This window comes from Orycteropus afer, unplaced genomic scaffold, assembly GCF_000298275.1.
Source record: "Orycteropus afer afer isolate SDZICR_OR568_19922 unplaced genomic scaffold, OryAfe1.0 scaffold00037, whole genome shotgun sequence".
NCBI classification, from domain to species: Eukaryota; Metazoa; Chordata; class Mammalia; order Tubulidentata; family Orycteropodidae; genus Orycteropus; species Orycteropus afer.
This window is the reverse complement of record NW_006921624.1, coordinates 139,710-165,851: the sequence shown is the minus strand read 5'-3', so window position 1 is coordinate 165,851 and position 26,142 is coordinate 139,710. Positions and strand designations below refer to the sequence as shown.

At 52.7% G+C, this 26,142-nt stretch overlaps 1 protein-coding gene across 1 annotated transcript in view; it reads left to right on the top strand.

Moving 5' to 3' along the window:
• Positions 1-675: 675 nt before the first annotated feature.
• NEK6 (NIMA related kinase 6) overlaps positions 676-26,142 on the top strand; it is a 41,698-nt gene continuing 16,231 nt past the window's right edge. The window contains exons 1-6 of the mRNA XM_007936620.2: positions 676-828; positions 11,828-11,968; positions 13,280-13,342; positions 17,380-17,490; positions 21,615-21,723; positions 22,479-22,586. Of these exons, the coding sequence (XP_007934811.2) occupies positions 676-828; positions 11,828-11,968; positions 13,280-13,342; positions 17,380-17,490; positions 21,615-21,723; positions 22,479-22,586 (685 nt within the window). The remainder of the gene's footprint in view (positions 829-11,827; positions 11,969-13,279; positions 13,343-17,379; positions 17,491-21,614; positions 21,724-22,478; positions 22,587-26,142) is intronic.

The window sequence follows — 26,142 nt, the reverse complement described above, 5'->3', positions numbered from 1 at the left end:
TGTAACATAACACAGTCACAGGTTCCAGGGATTAGGACATGACTATCTTTGGAGTGCCAGAATACTATGTACTTCATGTTGTGGTGCAGTATATGCCTGGCATGCAGTAGGTGCTCAGTAAACACTGCAGCCGTGGGGAGATGGTTAAGAACATGGACTCTGGTGGAGATGGCATCCAGCTCCTCCTGTGATCTCAGGAAGGTCACTGAACCTTTCAGTGCCTCGGTGTCCTCATCTAGTACATCAGAGACAAGAAATCGCACTGCCTTCTAGGGGCTTGTGAGGATGGACTGAGTTAATCATGTAAAGTCCACAGGGAGGGCACTGCCTGCCACACTGCCACAACCGTATCAGTGTTATTGGTAAGGGTCACAGTCATGGTCAGGGGGGTAGGGTCATCCTATGACACTGTGGCCAGCAGCAGTGTTCTGAGTGCTGTTGGCCCGTTTGTCCCCACCATCAAGCAGCCTCCAGCTGGAGGAGGCTTGGGATGGAGGTGGGGCTCCCTCTGGCCGGGCGATAGGGTGAAAGACCACAGCCTTTGGCATCAGGCCTATGTTTGAGTCCTAGCCCTGCCACTTTTGAGTTGGGTGTCTGACCTCAGGCCACTCTGTACCTCAGCCGACATGGCTATAAAATGGGGCAAATGAAAGTCCTTAGAGAAAATGAGCCGGCATGTGTGTAAGGATGCTCTTGTTCTCTGTTGCAGCCTGTGCCCTTGTGAGGCTGGCATGCAGGATGGCAGGACAGCCCAGCCCCATGCCCCACGGAGGGAACCCAAACAACCTCTGCCACAACCCAGGGCCTGCACATCCTCCCGACCCACAGGTAAGCTCTTTTCCTTTGTCTGCAGCGTGTTAAAGAATTTCAGAAGAACATAGATCCCCAAGGCTGCTTTCTATAAGCTCCCATCCCTTTGGCAGCATCTAGGCAAAGCCCTTTCTTGAATACTTCCAGTAACAGAGCTCATTACCTCATTGAGTGAATTCTTCATTTAATTCAGCAAAGAAGCCTCCTCTGTGCCATACCCAGGGCAGAACTTTTCCGTGTGAACAGAAAAGCTTTATCTCAGAGGGATCAGTGCTGGTTAAAGGGACATTGAAGTGGCTGTGGGCACTCAGAGGAGAGAGTAAGGGATTTGCCGGAAGGCAGAGAATGAGCTTGGGGGCCATATTCAGAAGCAGTAAGTTATTTACGCTGAGACAAAGTCTGCCCCCCCTTTGGTCTTAACTGCACCTGCTCTCCTAGAACCAGAGGAACACGTCTAGAACCTTGGGGAACACTGGTGTCCCTATGTCGGCCTGACTTTCTCTGTAGGCTCCTCAGAGAGCCAAGCAATTGTCTGCGGCTTTTCTGAAGGGGCCTCCAGGGGTTCTCAGCTACTTCACACACTCATACTTTTACATGTGCTGTTCCTCGGACCTGGAATGCCCCCGCCCCCTGCCCATCACACTCCTCCTCCAAGTCTCAGTGTAAATGCCACTGCTTCAGGGAGTCTTCCCATCCCACTCCCTGCTAATTGTGTGCAACTGGCTCATGGCCATGATCACATCACATTGGGGACATTCATTCCTGGTGGGCCTCCCTTCTCAGATGGAGAACTCCTCTGGGGTAGGGCCTTCACCAGAAGACACACCAGTCCCAGGCCAGTCCCAGAGGAGTCCCCAAATGCTTACAAAGCTAAGGAACCATAGATATGTGGATAGCACCCCCAGGGACATGGCTGTGTGTGAGGCAGACGCAGACCTGCTCTCAGGGAGCACGCACCCTTCCTGGAGAGAAAGATAAAAAAATAGGGTGAAGGAGAAGTGCAGGTTGAGCCATACCAAGGCACCTGATCCAAACTAGATGGGCCAGGAAAGCTTCCTGGAGGAAGCAGCAGACAAAGGCCTGGAGGAGCCAGAGATCTGGGCTGGGGAGGTTAGCCAGAGCTAGAGCCTGTAGGGGCCTGTGGGTCTATCAGCCTGAATTGTATGAAAAGCAATTGTCCAGGGTGGGCTTTTCATCTCAGGGTATGAGTTCTAGGACAAAAGGGAGACTCAAGGAGCCACCTTCCTGAACCCTGGAAGGCTCGTCACAGCATTTAACTCCTTAGTTCCAGTTGGAGGACTTCAGGTTAAGAGATATTTGACTTGTTGTATAGTTGTATAGGTTGTGCACTGCACCAAGCCATGATCCCTGAGGGAAGGCTGCGTCAGCACAAGAGAAGGGGCAGCTTTGCTGATTCACACGTAAACACCATATAAGCTAGTGAACATGGTGTGTGTGTGTATGTGTTATGTGTGTGTGCCCATGTATTCATGCTCACATGACCACACAGTATGCTTTTCAAATTCTATTTTCTCTCCTGGTGGGAAGGCAGGGCCCATTTGCTAGGTGGAATTTGGGGAGGCAGATCCCAGAAAGCTGGGAAGCCCAGGGACACTGTTGGTCCAGAGTCCACCAGGACATTGAGCTGATGGCTGGGGGCAGTGGGGCCTCCTCAGGTAATGTAGCAATTTGTCATATTAAGTCATTTATTAACAATTGAATCCCCCTTGATTAATCTCTCAGAATTAGCCAGTTGCATTTCGAGCAATTAGGGTTAATTACAGCCTCATTTGGCAGAGGAGAGAGCTCCGTAATTATTTCATGAACAAGGCTGGGAGGCAGTGGGATGCACCGGCAGCAGTGTCCACAGCGTCTCGTCGCACATGTTGGATGGAGTAATGACATAGTTAAGTGTAATTGGGCTGCTCCTGAGCAGTGGCTATTGAGCGAAGATGCCCCCAGTCCCGCCAGCATCTGCCTGGGTTTGCATTACCGGGGCACAGGACAGATGTGCCCTGGGACCACTCCAGGTTGGGGCAGGAATGAAGAATAGTCAGGCACTTTCTCACTCCTGGTCTCATAAAGCCCAATGTTTAAACATTGTCCGGGGAGACATCGTGGACCGAATCTCGCCTGTTTCAGGACATAGAAATGCCTTGAATTGATGGTGGAAGCATTTCCCTTTGTGGTAGGAGGCAGTGATGTTTCCTGAACCACCTTTAGAAGAGGGGGCCAAACTTCATGGGCAGCAAGAATGCTTTGACATAGGCCAGGCTGAGTTCGGTTTCCATCTCTACACCTCACCACCCAGGAGAACTCTCTGGGCCTCTCAGTTTCCTCCTGGGTGAAATGGGGGTAATGATGGTACCTCCCACATGAGGTGAACCTAAGGACTAAGTGAGATGATAGAAATATCTAGCATGGTGTCTTAAGATCGTGGGTATTGAGGAAATGGCCTGCCATTGATCTTATTTGTAAATTCTGTCTCATTTTCATTTCCCAGAAAAAGACCTGAGACTTGAATAATACCCCCAGTGTAGGAAGATGACCTAGCAAACACTCCCATTGTGGGTTTTGTTAAGCTTCTATGCCCAAGGCTAGTGGTTTGTTCATTTCAGGAAGCTTCCCAGCCTTGAGAGTCATCACCACATGAAAATATATTTGCTGGACCCTGCAGAATCATACGTGAAATTCACATTTACTTGGAAAAACTGAAAATGCTTGCTTTTATTGAGATTTCTAATGAATGAATGAATGACATTGAGAAACGGAGCATAAAGGGCCCCATACTTTATAATTTTACCAATTTTCTGGAAACCATTTTCACTGGGAATGAAACATAAGGCTTGGCTGACCTGCTAAGAACCACGTGGATTTCCAAGAAGGAAAAAGGTATCCTTGCCTAAGAAAGCCCCAGCTAATGTGTCTTCCATCTGGAAAGTCTTTGTAAACCTGCTTGCGACCTGCCCAGTTCAGTTATACACAAGCACTATTTTGAGAGAGGAATGTGGATAACTTTGCAGGGGTGGGGACAGCTGTCCCTGTACGAGGTCTGCATTGCACAAGCTAAAATCTTTATGAAAATCTTCCCAGAGAAATGATGGCAGTTGGGTCAGGGTTAATGACTCAAGACTGAAAGAAGAAAATAGTTGCCATCAAGCCGATTTGACTTGTGTATCAGGGTAGAGCTGTGCTCCATGTCTTTTCGATGGCTGAGTTTTTAGAAGTACACCGGCCTTCCTTCTGATGCACCAGGTAGACTAGAAGTGCCAACTTGCCAGGAAGGAGGCTAGAAGGTCATTTGCACCACCCAGAAACTCCAACCAAAGATTCTGCCATCGAGTCGATTCCGACTCATAGCAAAGTAGATTACCCAACCTTCCTTCCGAGGAGTGGCTGGTGGATTTGAACTGCCAACCTTCTGGTTAGCAGCCAAATGCCTTAGGCACTATGCCACCAGAGCTCCTATAACCAAAAATTACCATCATTAAAATTCAACAAATGCCTGCTGAATGTTGTAAATTTTTCAGTTGTCTGACCTGGTGCCTAAGGCCTGCTCTCCAGAGGCGGGTGTCTGCCAGCGAGCCTTCCATGGAGATAGACAAGGATGGTACAAAGAGGTGGAAGCCGCCAGAGAGGGATGGACAGGGGGCTTTGGGAGCCCAGAGGATGAAGTGGCCTGTTCTGCCCAGGGCATGGGGGTGGGGCAGGAAAGCTCTAGAAAGGAGATGGCATATGGGCTGGCAGAAGACCAGGAGTTTGGGACAGAAGAAGGGGAATAGGCTATTCTAGGAAGAGGAAAGAGCATAGGGCTGGCCCTGAAGGTCAATGGCCCCTTGGGTCAGATAAGATAGAATGAATGGCTGGTGTTTTTGACAGGCCTTGCATCTCACCAGATCATTTGGATTTGAGTCTATAGCTAATGTGGAATCCACCATGGGTTTTGAGTTGACAAGAGATGCACCAGGATTCCTAAGATCACTCTTAGCTCAGGGAGAAAGGTGAATAGGAGTTGAGGAGGTAGCTGGAGCCACCACTGGTGAGATGCTCCCTCAGCCTTAAATGAGTCTCTAGCTATGGGGCTGAACATGGGGAGGAAAGGTCCAGAAACTTGCTGGGGAAAATCAATTGCACTTAGAATCTGAAGGAAACAGGAAGACAGAGATGTCCAGGATACCGACCTTCTAACTTGGTGTCTAGATCTCTTGATGGTTTTCACCTTTGAAGCTTCTGCTTGCTGACCACCAGAGCTTGGGCCAGATCCTCTCATCCACATGTTTAAACTCAGCTTTCTCTGAGGATTATCCTGGAGGAGCCACTACAATCTAGATTATGTTAGGTTTTGATCTCAAGCATCTTCCATGCCCTGGGAGTCTCTCTCCCTGTCCCCATGAGTGGATGGCCTATCCAGCTGAGCGGATACTTAGGAGTTGAGACCATGGTGGTGAGGGCTGTATTAAGAGTATGATGCTAGGCTTTTGCCTCATCTGGTCCTCCTACCAGCTCCCAGAAGGAAGTCTTAGTCTCTCGGCTTGCAGGTGAGAAGACTGAGATGAGGAACTTGCTCATTTTGTAGGATTTATGCAGGTTTTTGAGGCTACACAGGTCACTGGGTGACACAGGAAGTAAATGCTCAACTAATAACTGAAAGGTTGGTGTTTCAAACTCACCCAGCAGCACTGTGGAAGAAAGGCCTCTTGATCTGTTTCCATGGAGGTGATGGCCAGGAAAATCCTGTGGAGCTCAATTCTCTTCTGTAACACATGGGGTCCCTGTGAGTTTGAATTGACTCACTGGCCTTGGGTTTGATTGTGTGTTGTGTGTGTGTGTTTGCACAGTCTGACTTCTTGCCTCTAGGTCTGCAAGAGTGTAGATTGGCTCTTGGTTTGAAGTTAGTCGAATCCGGAGGAGCCAAGCAGAGTTGGTCTCCTAAGAGTCTGACAATGTGGGCTCTTTGTAAGTTATGCCCTTCTCTTGTGCATGCAGATTTAAATGTATCCCTGTGTACACATACACTTGATCCATTCCAAGTTCCCTACACGTGGTGTCAGATGTCTTTGAAGGTGAAATTCGTTTACAGGAAATGTCATCCTGATGAAGTGTGCTTTTTAAAATCATAGAAATGGTTGCCTTAAAATTAATGATGCATTGCAAATATCAGAGGAAAAAAGCCCCATCCAGTGTAAAGATGATTAAAATTCAGGTCAGAAGTCTGACTTAGTCAGGCTAAATTTTTTAATGAGATTTCAGAAAATTAATTGGGCGAATGCATTCTTCTTCTTTTAACATGCAATTTTATGCTCCCATTTTGCTTTTTGTTTTGTTTTATTTTATTTAAAAAAAAATTGGGAAAAAAATTTTTTTGTGGTTCAAATGTTTTACACTCAAATTAGTGCCGTGGGGTGAAGGTGGGGTGTGTTTTTGGCCTGATTTTAGCCTGGGTTTCTCTGAGCCTTTTGCAGGGGAGGAGATATGCATCAGAAGGCTGGTGGCATTTTTGGGGGAGAGTGGGATTGAAGATAGAGTTGGGTTAAAGACCTCAGCCATCTCCTTGGCCTCTTGTTTTGCCAGACTCCTCCTATTGTCCAGGAGGTCCTTCCCTCTCTGCTCCATTGTGTCCTCCCAAGGGCAGCCCAGGCCTTCAGCCCTCAGGCCCACTGCAGAGGGTGGAAGAGATGCCATAAGGTCGTTGTCCCTGTCTTCTCTTGCCACCTCCACCTTTAGGGTAGTGGAGAACTAAGGGGCTCAACACCCTGGGGAAGGGGGATAAGGAGTCAGACATGGCCTCCAGGAGGACAGACAGTTCAGCCCATAGCACAGCCCCTAGGAAGGGGACCCAAGGTAGACTCATTGACCTGGATGGCCTATGCAGGTGACATTGATAGTAAGAGGATAGATGATGTAGTGATGATCAAACTCTCAACTCACTACCATCAAGTCGGATCCAACTCATAACGACCCTTCCTTGGATTTCCGAGGCAGTATCTCTACGGAAGTAGATTACCCAATCTTCCTTCCAAGGAGTGGCTGGTGGGTTTGAACTGCCAACCTTCTGGTTAGCAGTCAAGTGCCTTAGGCACTACGCCACCATTAATAAATAGTAATAAGGAAGATGATGTCATGAAGATAGATATGCACAAGTGCAAGTTCACCCTTGACTGTATTCCCCAAGGTCACTGCCAACCCCCTCTGGTCAGCAGACCCTCTCTAGGGCTGGGGATGATACAGCAGCAGCTGAGAGCTCCCTGAGCTTGTTCCCTGGGCCAGGCACTGCACCACGCTGGGCACGGCGTACCCCTGTCTCAACTGCAACCCCAGGCTCCTAGGAAGTTATGCCCATTGTACAGACACGTCAGTGCTGAGTCCATCAACAACAATGGGAATAACTAACTCATTGTTACTCATGCGCCAGGCCCTTTTCTGAGACCTTTCATTCATTAACACCCCCAGCAGCCCTCTGAAGGGAACACTGTCATTGTCTCCATTGTACAGATGAGGAAACCAAGGCCCAGAAAGGCTTGCCCAAGGCCCATAGCCAGGAAGTGGCCGAGCCAAGATTTGAACCCAAGCCTCCGGGCTCCAGTGCTCATGGAGCCAAAGCAGTTGTTACCGACTGCTGACTGTACCCCAAGTGTTGTGTTTATTTTCCCTGGAGCCAGCATGAGGTGTCAGGGTAGCAGGGGACAGTCAGCATTAGTTGACTCTTTCTGAAAGGTGATCAATGTGGTAGATCATTAATTATTATTATTGGGACCACCATTACTTGAGCTGTTCTAGGGCCCTCCCTGCAGTGGGAGGTTTCAGATGTGTTATCTCACTGAACCCTCAAACTCCTGCAGCAGATGCCACCATGTTTGCCCAGCAATTTAAAGCTTCACAGACTCGCTTCACCAACATCCTCCCCAGGGATCCTGAGTAATCCTGGGTGCTGGTGTTATTAATACCCAGGCTCACTTGGCTGCAAGGAAGGACAAGAGCAGACGTGCCAAGGGCCGACCCAGGACAGGAGGAAGGCCTTGAGGCAGAGAAATAGGGAGACCTGGCCTTTGGGGGCAAGAACTGTTCCCTTTTTGGTGCAGAGCCCCTGAGTTAAATCAGGGCTAGGACTCTGTTGGCTCAGGTGGCTGTGCCCAGAAGTCCCTGTATCCTGCAGTACCCTCCACTGACCAGCATGACTTCCTGGGACCAGCCCCTGAAAGGGCAGTGCTAGCCCTTGGAGCCTGCCCAGCCTGTACCCAGTGCCCAACTGCCGACCCGTGCATGGCGTATTGTTGCCCACATAATCTGCCCCTGCCACCGAGGCACCTTTCTTTAATTAGGTCAAATGGGTTGTGATGGGAAATGCAAATCTGGGTCATTGCTTATGCAGATGTGCAGCCGAAGTCGCAGGATGCCAGCTGTGATGTCACCCATGTCAGCTTTGCCCACCCCCCGTGCTGTGGAGCCAGGCAGGAGGCCTCCCAGGCACATCTTGGGGTGGGTGGTGCGTGGTGGTGACTGTGGCCAACTTTCCCACTCCAAGGACTCTTGGAGGCCACATCTTCCAAACCCTTCACTGCACAAGGAGGGAAACTGAGGCCCAGAGAGAGGCAAGCCCCTGCCCCATGTCACCTGACATCACAGCTGGCATCACAGAGCTCAGACTCTAGCTTGGACTTTACATCGGACGGGGACTCCAGCTCCCCCTCAGCCAGCCATGTGACTTGTGCCTCAGTTTCCTTATTTATATAATGGGATTAGAAGCCCTTGCTTTACAAGGCTATTATGAGATTTAAGTCATAAAATCTAAGTAGCTAGTCTAGTGACTGACACATAACCCAAAACCAAACCCACTGTCATCGAGTTGATTCCAACTCCTAGCGACTCTATAGGACAGAGTAGAACTGCCCCGGAGGGTTTCCAAGGCTGTCAATCTTTATGGAAGCAGACTGCCTCATCTTTCTCCCACACAGCAGCTGTTGGGTTCAAACTCCTGATCTTTTGGTTAGTAGCTGCATGCTTTAACCACTGCACCAGAGCTCCTTAGTTGACACATAGTAGGTGCCTAATACATGGCAGCTTGGTGTCATTTTCATGAGTATCTCTAATTCTTCCATGTGCCAAGAAAAGTCTTTGGCTTTTATGAGGGTATGTGATTTTGGCTGCGTTCAGCCGTGACAATGGTGGGGCCACAGAGTCCCCCAGTGCACCAGGCTGTTTGGAATGCATTCTTTTGTGTCATTCCATAAACACTCTTTGAGCACAGTGCAGGGACATAGAGGGCACTGAGATATGGCCCCTGTAGTCTAGGGGGCCAGGTGGGGCACAGACCCCTGGCTTAGGTAGCTGAAAGATACACCCCTGAAGCAGGAGGTCACAGGGCTTGCAAGTCATGGGGTCTTGAAGGAAAAGCACAATGTGAATCGGGAGGCCCCAGATAGACAGTAGGGGGCTTAGGCTGAAGAACAGCCTGGTTGTGGGTTCAGATCCCAGCTCTGCCTTTCTTCAGTGCAGGATCTGGAGCAAATCACCGCCCCCCTCTGAACCTCAGTTTCCTGAAATGAGGGTAGCAATGATGCCCACTCCCAGGTCCACGGGATGGCATATAAAAAGTATGTGCATGGTACCTGGCCCACACAGTAAGCACTCAATAAATGCCTGCTCTTCTTAGGTGGGCTCAGTGTATAAAAACCAAAAGCTGCCATCAAGACAATTCCAACTCATAGCAACCCCCATTGGATTTCCAAGGCTGTAAATCTTTATAGAAGCAGAATGCCTCATCTTTATTCCATGGAGCAGCTAGTGGGTTCAAACCGCTGACCTTTTGGTTAGAAGCCAAATGCCTTAACCACTACACGACCAGAGCTCCTTTTGAGTTCAGTGTATATATGTTGTTGTTGTTATGTGCCGTTGAGTTGAACCCGACTCATAGCAACCCCTCTTTGGGTTTCCGAGGTGGTATGTCACTGCGGAAGTAGATTGCCCAACCTTCCTTCCAAGGAGTAGCTGGTGGGTTTGAACCGCCAGCCTTCTAGTTAGCAGCCAAGTGCCTTAGGCACTAGACTACCAAAGCTCTCCAGTGTATATACAGGCAGGTAAATTGCTATAGAAAGAATTTCCCCAACACAAAGCATGTGGTGAGTCTACCATCATCTTCCTCCTTCAGCAGGCAGGAGTGCCTTCAAAGCATCCATACAGAGGTAATTAAGCCTTAGGACTTCAAAGTCAAGTTTGGCCCACCTTTTATCTTGCCAAGAGACGGAGGAAGCATGACTACAGGGCTACAAGCCTCAGACTCCCAGGACTTCTGGCAGGCGAGCTCACACTAGGGTTTGTTGGCATGAAGCTGGCACAGAGCAGGAGGGCTGGGTGCAGGGTCTGGGGCATTGGCTGCTTGCGGTCCCCGTGATGCCTAAGACCTGCCCTGCCTGTGCCTGTCAGTAATGGCGGCAGTGGCCACAGAGCACCTACTGTGTGCTGAGAGGTTGTTTTCATTGCTCTCTCACGTGATCCTCACAGCAGCGTTAGGAGATGTATATGTTTCTATGATCTCCACTTTATAGGTGAGGAAACTGAGACACAGAGCGGTGTGTGCAGTGGGTGGGTGGACCAGGACTGGAAGCCATCTCTGAGCCCCACACTCTCCTGCCGCTCACACATGCTTCCAAAGGCCCCCTCCAGGTTGGATAGGCCTAAGTGTTTGGATTTGGGCTAAGGGAGAATTCCAGGATGCAACCTAATCCCCAGAACCTCCACCCTCGTGGATGCTTCTGTAAGAGGCATTTTCATCTCAGAAAATCCGACTGCTAGTTCCTGCTTTAATGGGGTGCTCCGTGTTTCTTGCCCCCCCCCCCAAAAAAAACTGAACTTAATAAATGTTTCTATGCACTTGCTATCTGCGAGCTTCTCAGGAATGATGAAGACCCAGACCTTGTCCTCAGGCCGCCATCTAGCTGGGGTGGTGGTCCCTAGTGTTGGGGACCTCTGCCCAGAATGGGGAGTAGGTGGGGTGATAGCAGAATTGAGTCCCGGGAACTCAGCAGAGAGGGAAAGGTTCTGCCCAACCATCAGGGAAGGCCCCAGGGAGCTGTGAGCCGTGGGCAGATCTGGCCCCTCTGGGCTCAGTTTCCTCATCTGTCAAATGGAGACCACAGGAATCGTCTGGCCAGGTCGCCATCTCCCCTCCTCCCTTTTCCAGAGCCCAGCTTGTGCGTTGTGTTATGGGAATGGGGGTGGGGTGTTTCATTGTCACCTGCTGTCCCATTAGGTGGCTCCATCCCTAGGCAGGTCCTCCACCTTCAATGCTGGCCCTGTAGGGTCATCCTGAAGTCTCTGGTTTCTTCACGGCAGGGTAAAAGGGGCAGTTCCTCCAGAGGACAGACTCAGGACATAGGGCTACGGAGTTAACCAAGCCAAGGAATCTTAACCAAGCCAAGGAATCTAAATCAAGCCAAGGCTCTGTCTTGGTTTTCTCATCTCTGAGATGAGAGGTGGCCACCCTAAGAGGGAAGCTTGCCATTTCTTGCAGTGACCTGCAAGGCTAGTGTTGAGGAATTATATGGGGGCTAAAGAGCTGAGCTGTGGAACCCACAGCCCTTGCTGTCCATACTGTCCAGCCCTCACCGTCTCTCCACACCCTTGACCTTGGCAGGTCACATCACACCTCTCATTCAGAAGTCCATTGTATACCTGGGCAAAGAGTGAACAAGGCAGGTGAGGCCCCAGCTGCATGGAGTGAGCCTTCTGGGGGCAGGAGGCAGACAGAGGACGAGCAACCATATGGGTAAATCCTGTAATTAGGGATGGTAGTAGTGCCGTGGAGGAGAGAAGCAACCTCAGTTATCTGCAGTATGGGGTGGTTGTGGGGATTACAGGGGGCCAGGTGGGTAAAAGATTTGATGGGCATGTGGGAGGCTCTCAGTAGCTGGGCTGCTCCTAAGAGTCCCTCCTGCACCTTGAGGGGTGCTGCTGAGGGCTCTGGAGGGGGCAGCGGATGCCCAGGTCCAGGCCATCAACTCCCCCTGCTGTTCCTCTCCAGAGGCATCCGACTGCCCTGTCTTTTCGCTGTTCCCTGGCGGACTTCCAGATCGAGAAGAAGATAGGCCGTGGGCAGTTCAGCGAGGTGTACAAGGCCACCTGCCTGTTGGACAGGAAGACGGTGGCTCTGAAGAAGGTGCAGGTGAGCTGATGCCCCCCACGGAGTCAAAGCCACGTTGCAGGAGCAGTTCCTGTATCTAAACTGTGTGGCCTTCTCCGTCAACGAGGGCAATAAGTACCCAACTCACTAGGCCAAAGACACTATTAGGCATAAAGGAAAGGAAAAATGAGTGTGTTTTGAGCACCTGCTGTATACTGTGTTGCAGTAGGAGCTTCACACAAGTAGCCTCATGAACATAGCAGCCACCCTGTGACTGGGGATTATTATCCCATTTTTCATACAAGGCCACACTGCAGAGTTAAGGAACTTGCCAAGGCCACAAAGTGAGTTAAAGGGGTGGCAAGATTCAATCCCGTGTCTAACTCACCTGGATGCCTGGGTTCGTGCCATGCTTTTGGGCTGTGAATGTCCTTCCTGACCTCCTTGTCCCCCCCAGGGGGAGAAAGAAGTGTTGGGCAGATGGGGTTTAAACAGCAAAGTCAGGCCAGGAAGCATTTCACTGAGAGCCACTGGGCCCATTTTGCTGGAGGAAATTGGCTTTAAATCCTCCAGCAAAGCTTTCTGAGTCTCTCAATTTGCTCATTTGTCCTTAAAGAAGGAGATTAACAGCCTGGGCCAAGGGTGCCCAGGAGAAAGGAGGCAGTTCAGACAGTCATGAATGGGGCAGACGGAGGCGAAGAGGGTAACTTGCATGTTTCCTTGTGAACATCACGTGTGGCTTCGTGCCCCCAGTGGGTGGCTGGGTGGCCAATTGGGTCCTTGGTCCAGGAAAGACCCACTTCAGAGGTTCTCTTTATCTTGGGTTTTTTTTTTTTTTTTTTTTCTGTGCCATGATGTGTTTTGTGATGGGGCTGCTATGATGTCCACCCTTTGTTTGAGCTGTAAGTGAAAAGGTGCTGGAAGGAGCTCACACTGAGCCCTGTGAGCCTGGAGGAGAGAGGACCCATGCCAGGCACTTGTCCCATATCTTCTGACTCAGCCCCCACGACCACCCTGGGAGCTTGGGCAACTGTCCTTCTTCACAGAGGTGAAAATGAGACTGTGAGTGAGTTTCCTGGCCTGCCCCCTGCCGGCTGTGTGATGTCACTTAGTGGCTTGAGTCTGGGCCTCAGTCTCTTCCTCTGTAAGTTGAGGATAGTAACCCCTGCCTCACGGAGTTGTCACAGTGCCTGGCACATGGTAAATGCTCAGTAGGTGGAACCGTTATCATTATGAGGGTCCCTTGGGGAGGAAGTGGGAGAGCAGGATTTGAACTCAGGTCCTTGTGGCTTCCTGTGGGGGTGTTGGGCACTGTGTTGTAACTATTCAGTTTCTCTTTTCTTCCCACCCAAGATATTTGAGATGATGGACGCCAAGGCGAGGCAGGACTGCGTCAAGGAGATTGGTCTCTTAAAGGTGAGTGTCCTGGGCTAAGCGGCTGCCCCTCACCTCCTTGGAGTGACCCAAGCTCCAGACTAGGCTGTGTCATGTCCAACACAGGCTGCGAGCACCAGGGACTCGAAGCCCATGAAGTTCAGAAAGGACCCCTCTTGAGGGCAGCAGTGCATTTGTTTACTCGTGGCTAGAGGTGGGGGCGCTCTCTCTGCTTTACCTCCTAGCTCCATGGTCCCTCCACCCCAACTCAGCTGTCCTTGCCCGGATCAGCACCACGCGGGACACTCGTTTGCCTGAGGAGTCAGGTGTGGACATCTGATCTGCGGTTCTGTGTCTGTCTCCCTCTCTCTTTCTTTTTCACCCTTTTATCATCCTTCCTCTCAGCCTTTATTCTTTTATTTTCCATTGTGGCAGACCATGAACATTTGAATATTCAACCATGGGAGTGTGTTTGTCCCCCTGGGACATGCATCTCTGCTGGGGATGGGTCAAGATTGCTAGCTTAGGGCCCTGGGGAGGTTCACAGTCAAGGTCAACTGGGGGCTGGAGGGGTTCCTGTGTGGTCATGCTGTTGGGCTCTTCCCCAGGCCTCCCGAAAGGAGAAGGCAGGCCACACAGCTGCAACTTCTTGTTTATAGGACAGGCTCCCCGAAGGGTGCAGCCAGATGTGCCCACACCTCTGTGGGCAGAACCTTGGTTCAGGTGAGGTGGGCTGACTGGACAGATTGTACCAAGTGACAGATGTGCAAGACATATGATAGGGAGTTTATGGTTGTCCCTCTCTTCTTGACTGATGGCTTCCATGTTGGCCTTCCCAGAATCAGAGAGAACAAATTTCTGGACCAGACTTTAGCCCTGACCTGGGTCTGCACTCTTCTGGTGATCCCCCCTATTCCCCATTCTTAGGATTCTGTCTGGTGGGACCTCAGAGGTGATGGAAGAGTGTGGGAGTGGAGAAATGGTGTGAGCTTTGGAGGCCCAGGGGTCTGAGTTCAAATCCTGATGTCTTCATTTAGGAGCTGTGTGACCTTAAGCAAGGACTTAACCTCTCAGAGCCTTGGTTTGCCAATCTACTCAATGGCAAGACTACCTGGCACATAGGATCTGGGAGGATTAAGAGGATTAAATAAACTAGTATCTAAAAAGGGTCCCATGCAGTAGAGCACCCAATAGGTGCTCACTTGGTATCCTTCTCCCTTCCCATGAAACACACGCAGAGTTTACTTGGCAGCTTCCAGTAAATTGGGGCTGCCTATGACCAGATGACCACCAAAGCAGCAGCTACACAACTTCAGTTTAGCAGTTGAAACTGCTGGTCCTTGCCGTGGCTTCTCAGGCCTGGGACCTGCCTTCCTGGATTGCAGGCTGGTGGCATAGTGCCTAAGGCATTTGACTGCTAACCAGAAGGCTGGCAGTTCAAACCCACAAGCTACTCCTTGGATGGAAGATTGGACAATCTACTTCCGTAGAGATACAGCCTCAGAAACCCAAGGAGGGGTCGCTATGAGTCGGAACTGACTTGATGAGAGTGAGTTTGTTTTTGTTTTTGTTTAGGGGGGGGTGCACGGAACAGGTGGGCAACAGATGGAGACTGTCCGGGGTGACATGGCCCAGGGGCCCAAGGGGAAACCTGCTTCCTGGGCAGGCCCTGCAGAGGCCAGGGTACTGTCCTGGAATCATGTAGAAAGCTGAGATGAGCCTGTTGCCGGGAGCCCAACAATGTGGATTTGGGATGAGGCTGAAGAGGTTGGTAGGGCTAGATTGAGGTGGCCTCAAATGCCAGGCTCAGGACCACAAGCTTGAAGGTGGGAACAAAGGGGATTCGCTGAAGGGGCCTTAGAGCTGGAGGGGGAGTGTGGCTGAATGTGAGCTTTGGGCCTTACTGGTGGCCACTGCCAACACTGGGTCACAGAGTGAGACCGGAGGTGAGGAGGCCTGAGGGAGGTGTCTTTAACTCTATTATAGCTGAAAAAATAGCCTTCAAATACTAACATTTAAAAATCCTGAGTAATGCTCGGCTCTGGGACCTAAATGTGGTCTCAGAGACTATGATTTTATAAGCTGTAGGTAACAATTGTCCCGATCACCCATGCCCCGCTCCCTCCCCACCTGGATGCCAAGAACCCACCTGTGCTGCTCACACTTCAGGAGACTAGCACAGTGGAAGTGCTGAGTGACTTTTCAAAGCCAGCCTTTTCCAGGTCCCTGGGCACAAAGATGTGTGACTGGAGCCCCTGCCTTGAAGTGGCCTCCACCCGTTGGGGATCCCAGGCCACCTTGTTTCTTTCTGGCCTAAGCTGGGCCTGTCTTGGGTAGCAAGCACACTCTCACTCCAGCTCACTAGCCATGTGACTGTAGACAGGCTGCTGACCTCTAGGGCTTCCATCTCTTCTTTTGCAAAAAGAGGGTGATGATAGCAGGGCGTCTTCAGAGGTGTGGGGGTGTCGGTAAGCCAATGCGTTTGAAGAGCTCAAGTGCTCATCATGGATGGCCCTCTGTTATAACAGTATAACTTCTTCCCGACAACCCCAGCCCCTTCTGGGAACACCCATCCACCTGCCCGGCTGCCCACGGGAAGGCAACAGGATGTTCAGGGGCATGAGGTGCTTCCTACAACACAGAGGGAAATGCAGTTCTCAGAGGAGGCACTGGGCAATCTCATTCCAATCATGCATGCCTAGACCCCAAAACTGAAACTCCCCTCACAACGGAGGTGGGGTCGATGACAGCCACCTGTGCGGCAGGAAGGCGAGGGCGTCTTTGAGTGTAAGCTTGGAGTCCACACGTTTCACCACCACTGAATGCTAGACGTGGGGGATGCAGCCCAGTGCGGGAGGCCATTCCCTGTTATGTCAGGAGAGACCATGAGTCCTAGAGAGCAAGAGTCAAGCAAGAGGGGCCTTGCATTGCAGCAGTTGGTTCTGTCTACCCATCCACTCCTCAGTGGCCATCCCACAGTCAGGGCTGCCTGGGGCCTCAGGGATGACGCCACTCCCCCCCTCAAGGAGTTCCAGTGTGGCGGAGAGAGAGTTTTGCCCCTCTGGAGAGGGATGGGCATGAGGTGTGAGATGAGGGATGGAAAGAGGAAGGCTTACTGGGGGCCGTCAGGAGGAGGGGTCCCTCCCCTTTCAGGGCTGGCTTGTGAAATGAGAGAATGAGGACTGTGTGGCTGTGCGCTGTCTGCCACCACCCTCTGGACTTAGAAGCCAAGATGGGCTCAGGTCAGCGTTGGGCATGGATGCCTGTCCCCTCCCACCAGCGATGGGGCCTTTTAGACAATCGGCTCTAAATCGGCCACTGGCTATTGGCTGACAGAGCCCTGTGGATTGGCATACTATGGCAGAACAGTTGATTCTACTCTGCTTCCCCCAGATTTTGGTGCAAATAGTCAGTTTTGGTTATAAAAAGCCTCTGTTCTGATTTTACAAACCAAAACAGTTGCCAAGCTGTCCTCTCGGCCAGGCAGGGCTGACTTTCAGCAGACAGGGCACCCTTGTGTCCAGGCACCTTGCGGCAACCTCGGCAAACACACAGGCTTAACTGGAAGGCAAAAGACAAACTCGTCAGGACACCCTGGCGTTGGGATTACTTATTCAGCAGCTGAGGAGGAGTGGGAAAGAAAGGAGGCAAACCCTCTAAGTACCAGCTGCAGACTGTCAGGTGCTAAGCTCAAGGGCCTGGCTTCCTTGAGGGTCCTGGATGTGATGACAATGACCACTATGATGATGGTGATGGTTTCCACAACAGTCTATTGAGTCATAGCTTTGGCCCAGGCACCGTTAGATGCTTCAGAAACATTAGCCCATCTACTGTTCACAACTGCTCTTCAGAATGCTATGCCCATTTTACAGATGGGAAAACTGAGACCCAGGGGTGCAAAATAGCTTTCCCAATGTCACTCAGGTCTACCTGACTCCCAAGGGGAGGCCTTTTCTCCAGGCACCCATCTTCCCAGAAAATACCAGGACTCCCGTTATCGGGTGCCAGCTGGGTACCAGCACGGGGCAGGTACTGCTCTGACTGATGCCGCCTCCCTCTTTCTTTCTCTCCTTGGGCAGCAACTGAACCATCCCAACATCATCAAGTATCTGGACTCATTTATTGAGGACAACGAGCTGAACATTGTGTTGGAGCTGGCCGACGCGGGTGACCTCTCGCAGATGATCAAGGTGAGGGTGGGTGGCAGGCAGACAGGGCCTGGAGGCTGCCCCTCAACAAGAGCCCAGGGGCAGGCAGCCCATTCCCAGCCCAAGTTCCCTGATGCTCTGGCCTTAGCAGAGAGGGCTGCTCAGACACATCAGCCCCCCTTGCCGATGCCCACAGGCCTCAGCTGTGGCCCCACAAGAGCCCTCTCAGGCTTTGCCCCAGTTGTCATGCTGGGTGTGCCTTTTCCTTCTCATTGGCTTCAGGGACACTCAACCCAACAGAGCAAGGTCTGCACAAGCAAGGCAAAGACGATGCTTAGACAAGCAGATGACTAGGGGAAGGCCAGCCATGGCCCGAATGGACCCTCTGGTTGCCCCCACTGCTCCAGCCTGCCCACAGGCACATGGGGCACTTCTCCCACCTTGCAGAAGGACCAGGGACAGCACTCAGGCCTAGGTCAAGCCCCACTATACGGATCTGGGGATGTGTCTTGTGCCTCATTTTACACAAAGGAAAACTGAGCCTAGAGAGGAAAGAGACTCATCTGAGGGTTCTCAGCAACATGGGGACAGAGCCGGGCCAGTGGCCCAGGTCTCTGTTTCCCAGCCTGGGACACACAATGGACACCATCTCCAGGATGATCTCCCCGAGGTTCCTCCAGCCCTGAGGGGGCGCCGTCATTCCCAGTGATGGCTTAGTCAAGGGCTCTCAGAGAGGCTGAGCAACTTGCCAGGTCTTCCAGCAGCTCAGTGCCAACTCTGGCTCTTACTCTCCACCCCATGACAACCCCCACACCACTCTGCCCCCTTACCCCACCTCCCAGGTTAGGCCACATCGATCAGCCACCTGCTCTGGGCCATGACCAGACCAAGTAGACACATGTACCGTGCCACACTATCCACAGATGAGGAAAGCAGAGCTCAGAGAGTTTGAGCCACCTGCCTGAGGCAGCACAGCCTCAAGGTAGAGGAACCCACATCTGCATGACCCCCAGGTCCACCCTCAGCCCAGCTCCCTGCTCCTCCCTGAAAGCCCTCACCTCCTTGCTGGCCTGGACATTGTCTCCATTAGGGACCCCCATTACCCTCTCCCTCAGATTTCAATCTGTCCAGCTCCTGAGCAAGGCTGGGGCACCCTCAGTCCCACAGCCTGGTCCCAGCCACACTTGGAAATGGGGCCAGGAGAGGGTTCTCTTTCCCACCAGGCACTGGGGAGTGAGCAATTGCTCATGCTTGCTCTTCTGAAATTTGGCTCCGAGGAATACGGGCATCGTTGGGAAGCATCATTACTTGAGCTGTTATCACCTGCTTTTATATTTTCGTTGACATATTAATGCATTTGCAGAGATGTTAATCTTCACACAGATCCCTAGTGGGAACAGATGTGGTATATCATGTCTTAGTTCCTCCTTCTCTCCTCCCCCCACAACTTTTCTTGTTTCTCCTTCATGTGTTGTTTGCACACTGAACAGTCGTGCACTGAGTGCTCACTCCGTGCCCATTCTGTGCTGAGATCCAGGGGCTGCTGGCATGGCCCTGCCCCTGGAAGCTCGTGTTCTAATGGAAAGGCAGCCCCATAAACGAGCAGCATGGGCCTCTGTGCACCAGCCAAGCTAGTCTTGTGAAAGCCAGGGAAGATTCCTGGAGGCAGTAAGGACCTGAGGGCCATGGCAGTCTAGTGGCAGTTAACGGCTGAGTACATTAACCACTATACCCAGCTCCCTGCTCCTCCCTGAAAGCCCTCACCTCCTTGCTGGCTGGCTTCTTTGGAGTCAAACAGTCCTGGTCACATCCCTTCCTCTCCCTGAACCTCAATTTCCACCCTGTTCCCAGGACGAGAGCACTGTGGGGACTGCAGGGCCTGGTGCAAGGTTCTTCCAGTTTAAAAGAGAGAGAGGAGGCACGTGGGTGCCCAGGACCCCCTTGTGCCTGGCCTGCAGTTGGGTGGGGAGAAGTACCCCCTTCCACCCTCCCCTTAATGCTTCCTAGGTTCCCTGGGTTCTTATCAATCCCCTAACCCCAGCAGGGCTTTGAGTGCCAGCTGTGTGCAGATTGGGTTTCAGTATGGCTTCTGGGCTCCGGGCTAGTTGGCCCTCCTTCTGCCCCCACCCCCCGGGGCTCAAGAGTCCTCTTCCTTCCCTTCCCCTGCCTGTTCCTCTTCCCTCCCCTGACCCTCTGATCCAGCTCGCCAGCAGAGCCCGGCTTGGCACTGCCCCCAGCAAGCAGGAGAGGCTGGTTGTGCGGTGAAGAGGCTCCGGATCCAGAGTCAGACACACCCAGTGGGTGGCCTTGGGCAAATGCCTGTGCCTCAGTTTCCTCATCTGTAATGTGCCCTTCCCAGTCCCTGGTGCTTGGCAGGAGCTCAGTTCTCTTGGTCTTACTTTCTAGCTGCCTCTGGGCTTTGAGGGGAGTGAGGGCCTTGCCAGAGCACAGCTGGCCTCTCCACGGTCACCAGCCTGCCAGGGTGGCCTGGGCACCTGCTGACCAGCAGGCCCTGTGTCCCAAGGGCGCAAAGCCTCAGGGGCCAAGCAGCTCCACCGTGGCCACAGGGCTGCCATTATTTACGAGGGACGGTGAAGCCAGGAGCTGCTACCACCTGGAAGCCGCCAGAGACTCTGCGCCTCCCTGCTAAATGTCAGGCGGTGCTTATAGGACGTGACATTTACAGAATCACCACTCGTGGTCACGCGCATCCCTCTTAAATGCTGTAATGAGGATTAACCAACAGCATGGCAAAATAATATTCCAGGCCCAGCCCACCACAGAGGCCTGGAGGTGGCCTGGGGTCAGGGTCTGTGCTGGGGGGAGGTACCTTTCCCAGATTGGAGCCTTGGAAGAGCCTCCACAAGCCAGGGGCTGCCAGCTGTGACTGTCACACTGTTGGAGGTACCAGATCAGGATCCCAGCTCTGCCTCCCCAGCTGTGTGACCCTGGGCACATTCCTGAGCCTCTCGGAGCTTGCTTCTGCATCAGGGGTTGCTGATTGAAGACCTGGGGTTGGGATGTGACTCTGTGCCTTACTAGCTACCATGCGGCCCTCAGTTTCCTCATCTGTAAGATGGGCACAGTCATCTCTGCTGAGGGCTCAGCACAGTGCCTGGCACACACCAGGTGCTTAGCAAATGGGAGCTCCGTGCCCTTTCTTCCACCCCAAGCCCCCTTTCCCAGGCAGGTGAGGCGTCCTGGGTTGGTTCCCGTTTCCCTGACCAAGCAATGGAACCTGTGTCAGAGCAGCTGCCCTGACAACGGGCCACAGCTTCACCTCTGGCTGCTTTGAGGCAGAAGCATTACCCAAATGAAAAGTCCCTGGTGTACAAGTCATTGAGACCCTCCCAGCTCGCTGCCAACCCAGCCCCCAGCTCTGCACCTAGGAGCCCCCACCCAGGACTCATTGACATGAACTGGGGACAAGGACATGTTCCCGTTCATCCTTCTCGGATCTGGTGTTGTTACTTACCGCACACTCCGAGCATCCTGGTTTGACTTTATTTTTAAATTCTCTGGAGCACTGAATGTGTTTTCCCCGGCAGTGAAGTAGATTGATGCCTGTTGAGGACGTCAAACTCTCTTACCATGTTGTGAACGATCCTGTTGCACTGAGACTAGCCGGCTCTGAGGAGGTGAGGGGCAGGCCCCTGGAGTCATGAGCTAATCGTAGGCTATGTCCTGGGGCCCACCTCCTGGGCCAGGCCTGGGCTGGGGCTGGGGTGGCAAGGCTACCTCAGTCTATTCTTGTGGGAGCTCCATGTCAGGAAATTAGGAGGAAGAGATGGACACGTGCCCAGAAGATTCCAGAAAAAGTGTGATTGAAAACAGTCTTCACCAAATGCAGACCCACCTTAGACACCCACTCTGGTCAGACCTGAGGACAGACACAACCTGACTTGCCCTCAGGGAGCATGCACTGTTGGGTGGGCAATGGACAGGTGCCCCAAGGAACACGATTTGGGCCAAAGCTGGGGTGTGAACACTCTGGTTCCTGTTTGTATTGTTTGTTCAGCAGCCAGACTACCCACCTGGGCTAAGTGCTGGGCTGCTCACTGGAGACAAGACGGGGGTCAATGCCTGTCGTTGATTTCCCCCACGGCCTGTCAGCGAGGCCTGCACTGCACCCAAGGCTGTCTTCCTCCTGTCCTCTCCCACCACAGTACTTTAAGAAGCAGAAGCGGCTCATCCCCGAGAGGACGGTGTGGAAGTACTTTGTGCAGCTGTGCAGCGCCGTGGAGCACATGCATTCACGCCGGGTCATGCACCGAGGTACGTGCTGCCCACCACCCCTGGCCCCTCGACGGGAAAGGCCCAGGCCCTGCCTGAGGAAGACAGGCCACTTTGTGTTCCCCACATGGGTGAGTGTCAAATGTCTTGCCTGACTTTAGCAGGGTCAGAGAGTGGGCAGGTGTGAGGCCCCAGGCCCCACTGTACACAGATAACTCATTCTGAATGTCAGGGACCTCCCCTTAGTGGACAAGCACCAACTGTCAGGTAGTCACGTGAACCCCAGGGAACAAAGCCCATACTCTGCCCATCATCTCCAGTCCCTGGCACTCAGCAAAGAGGGGGTACAGCATTGGGAGCCAAGGGGCTGGCCAGGGAGACAGCCAGGCGTGGTTTGTTACAGTGCTGCTGCCAGCTGCACCTGGAGGTCAGGGAAAACATCCCAGAGAAGGGAACTTTTCATAGGGGCTTTGAAGTCTTGGTAGGAGTTGGCTGGACAAAGGAGGTGAGACACCCACAAAGGAGTGTTTCCAAAAGTTGTCATCACCCCTGAGTGGCTAAGAAGGAGCTGACTATTCTGAGTACCTGCTGGGCTCGAGGCCAGGGGCTGGAATTTGACTTCACTGATCCTCCATTCATTTGTTCATTCATTCATTCCATCAGTATTTATCAGTATCTACTGTGTGTCAGGCACTGTCCTTATCACTGGGTATAACAGGTTACCTCATTGAGCCCTCCTGCCCCACCCCACCTGGACTTCCTTGTCCCCACACCAACCCCTCTCTCTTCCCTGGCAGACATCAAGCCGGCCAACGTGTTCATCACAGCCACGGGTGTGGTGAAGCTCGGTGACCTCGGCCTGGGCCGCTTCTTCAGCTCTGAGACCACCGCTGCCCACTCCCTAGGTAAGCATAGTCTCCTGTGCCCCTCTGGACAGTCCTGGGCTCCCGTGTGGGAGATTCAGACTTTCTCCCAGTGTGCCCTTGTCCCTCCAGTTAGTGCAGGGAGATGGTATTGCTCAGTATCAGGTCTTCCTCATCTCTTCCACTCCACAAACACTCCCTGAGCACAGGCTCTGTGCCGAGCACAGTGACCCGGAAGAAGTGAAATGAGCCCCAGTAAGGGGCTTGCCCTGGGCCCTCAAGTCACCTCATAGCCCTGTCGAGTGGGGAGACAAGTCTCAGTGTTGCATGCGGCAGTAATTCCATCTTTACCTCTGTGTAGTATTCCACTGTAGAGCTGTGCCACACTTTGTCTGTTCTTCCTGGTGCTTCCAGTTTGGGGTTTGAAATAGGTGATGGTGGAGCTGTATGAGCTGGGACACTCACCCAGGAGAAAGTGACATTATAGCTGAGCCATGAAGCATGACCAGGAGCCAATGGGGCAGAGAGGGTGGGAACAGTGTTCCAGGAAATGGAACAGGGTGTGCAGAGGTGCCGAGGCTGAGTAGGTGGCCTGGTTTGGATAGAGAGCAGGGTCCTGGGGATGGTGCTGCAGGAGGTGTAGCCAAGAGAAGCAGGTGGGGCTTCAAGCACCCAGCTCTGATCTGGGCTCTACCCTGGGGTGAAACAGTGGTGGGCTTTCAGAATCCATCACCAGGTCTGTGACTTTTCATGAAACTTGGAATGATGGATGATGGGAATTTTTCTTTGGAATATAGGAATCAGCAAAGCTATCTAGTGGGACACCAAAATAGGACCCTTTGTGCATTACAAAGAAGCATGTCAGTGTTTAACCATTGGACCCCATGTGGGAATGCTTCCTAGCGGCCTGTGGGGTGGACAGGGGCACCCTGTTTTCTCCAGAGCCAGTTCTTTGACATGGGATTTGCAGAGGAAGGTGCTCCCATCGTCACCTCCTCAGACGCCGCCCCAGATCTGGGCAGACGCATCCCCGTGTGGATAGGAAGGAGCTGGGTCCTCCCCACACGGGCTGGCTGCTTCCCTTGGAAGTCACTGTTCATCATCCTGCCCCTTCCAGGGCTCGGCCTCTGGTGCGTCTCCTGTCTTCCTACAGCTGCATGCCTGTGGTGCGTCATGTATGCTCACAGCATCTCCTGGGGATGGGATGGGGTTTCCTGGGAGACACACCTTCCTGGTGGACACTGTCACTGTTCATACAGGTCCCAGTGGCTTAGAGACTCAGTGTAGAGCACACAATTAGGAGAAATCCACCCCTCTAGAAATCAGCAGCCAGAGCTGCTGCGGGAGTGTGTGTGTGGTTGTGTATGTGTGTGTAATATGTGGTGTGTGTGCACACGAGTGTGGTTGTTTTGAAACTCTCGTTCCCATCTGACCCCTGAGATGCTAGAGCAGCTGCCTTGGCCCCTGTCAGCAGTGGTTCTTGTTACCTGGCTCCCAAGGGGCCCCAGCTAGGTGGCCTCAGAAACTGGGCACCCTGGAGCCTTCCCTTCAGCTCAGAAGGATAGACTGTGCGAGGCCCTGCTGTCGGTGAGGTTTCTGATCCTTCATTCAGGCCTCCCAAGGTGGGAGGGAGCCCAGGGTCCTTCTGTTTGCAAACGAAGATTCTGAAGTTCAGGAAGATTGAGCAGTTTGCTTTCTGAGGTTGCAGAGTGGCAGAGCCAGGCCTTGAACCCAGGCCTCTCAGTCCAGAGTTGGTGCTTATTCCCAAAGATCAGGGTTGGGGGCCTTGGCAGATAAATAATGCTGGGGTCTCCCTCTGGGTACCCCAGCACCAACTCTCCTGTTACTGAGAAGGAACCTGTCTTGGAGACACTTCTCTTGTTAAAGTCAATGTGTGTCTGTGGCTTGAGACTGTTCACCTCTCTGGTATAAGAGCTTCGAAAAGGCCAAAAATTCAAGGGACTGTCAGAGAGTAAAATGCGCTGCTCCTGTCCCCGTCAGTCAGTTCCAACCCTTCTCTGTCGTGCTCCAGAAAAGACTGCCGCGCTCCGTCAGAGCCAGTTACGATCACATCATTAGCAACGGGCACAAATACGGTCTTGTCCGACAGTGTGATTTTATCGACTTCGACTGGTGCACTTATTATATTAATGAGAAAGAATTGGAACTTGGGAAAAGGCCGCCTGAGGAAGCTGGGCTTTTCCCGAGGCCTCAGAGCAGCTGCCCAGTCCATGCGATGGGTGGACGCTTTCCTGGGACCTGCCCTCCCTCCTGGCCGGCCGAGTGCCCAGCACCCAGGAGTTGAGAGGCCTGCATGGGGCTCTGAAAGGCCCTGTTTGCAAGCACCAGTTCCCGGAACTGAGGGCCTGCCTCTGCACTGACCCAGGCTCCGCGACCATGACAGTGCAAAACCAAAGCCTGGGCCTGAAGTCCACAGGACCCAAGGGGAAAGACTTCCTTTTCACAGTGAGGTTCTGCAAAATGGCTAAGTCTTGCACACACATTTAATGGGGCAAGAGATTGGACTAATTGCCCTATACTGTGACTCAGGAAGAATGCAGGGGGCGAGGTACCTTCACACTGTGCGTGGGCATGAATTATGCATCTGCTGCATCTAATGCACACCTACTATGTGGGGATGCTGTGGGGCCCGCTATGTTGCCCTGGCAACCACCTCGGCTCTGGTGACCCAGGAGCCAGGCATATGCAAATCCTATCTCCTCCTGCCTCCCCCTCCCCCAGTCCTCTCCCCACCTCTGTATTTGCTAACATGAGGCTGGCATGAAAGGGCATTAGTCAGTGCCATGGCCGGGCTGACAGGTGCGGTACCCAGCAGTGGCAGAGCGGCTGCCTCGGTGTCAGGAATAGGAGCCGTAATTAGAGCGCGGAACAGAATGAGCGTCAGACGAATTACCAGGCAGCAGATCATATTTGTCAGGAAGGATTGCATACATAAAAATTAAGTGACAGTACACGCCGGCGTAATGAAAGAAAAATGAAAGATTTGCCTATACACAGCTCACAAGCTACAAGCAAGTGTCTCGCTCCGAGCAACGGCAGCAGCTGCAAGACAAATTGTAGGGCCGGGAGAGCAGACCCTGCTGGCTTGGTGACGGTGACAGGGTGGCCATGGGTGGGAGCAGGGCTGGGAAGGGAGGCTCGCTCACATCTAGGGCCTGTCCATGCAGGGCCCCGTGCCACCGCCCGGGGCTGGGGGAAGCAGGTCCAGTTGGGGCAGCCTCCATCGGGTCCAAGCAGTCGGGCCCTCTGGCCAGACCACGGAGCGTATCTATTCAGTCTTTCTCCTTTCCCTGATCTGACTGCCCCGGCCCTAGCTGGGTGCTGGGGACATGGGGGTTATGTAGCCATTCTGCCTTCAAGGGACCCCCATACTGGAAGAAATGGGGAGACAGATACAGTCAGACCCAGGGTGGCAGGGTAAGGGGACAGATGGAACTCTTTGCTGAGGGCCCCCTTTGTAGGCATGGTGCAAGGCTCAGTGTAAATTTCACCCTGCGCAGCCCAGGTTCCACTTAGGGTCTGGGGCTGCTTCATCCCCACCCAGGGCTGCATTTTCACTGTCACTGAAGTCAGTTGT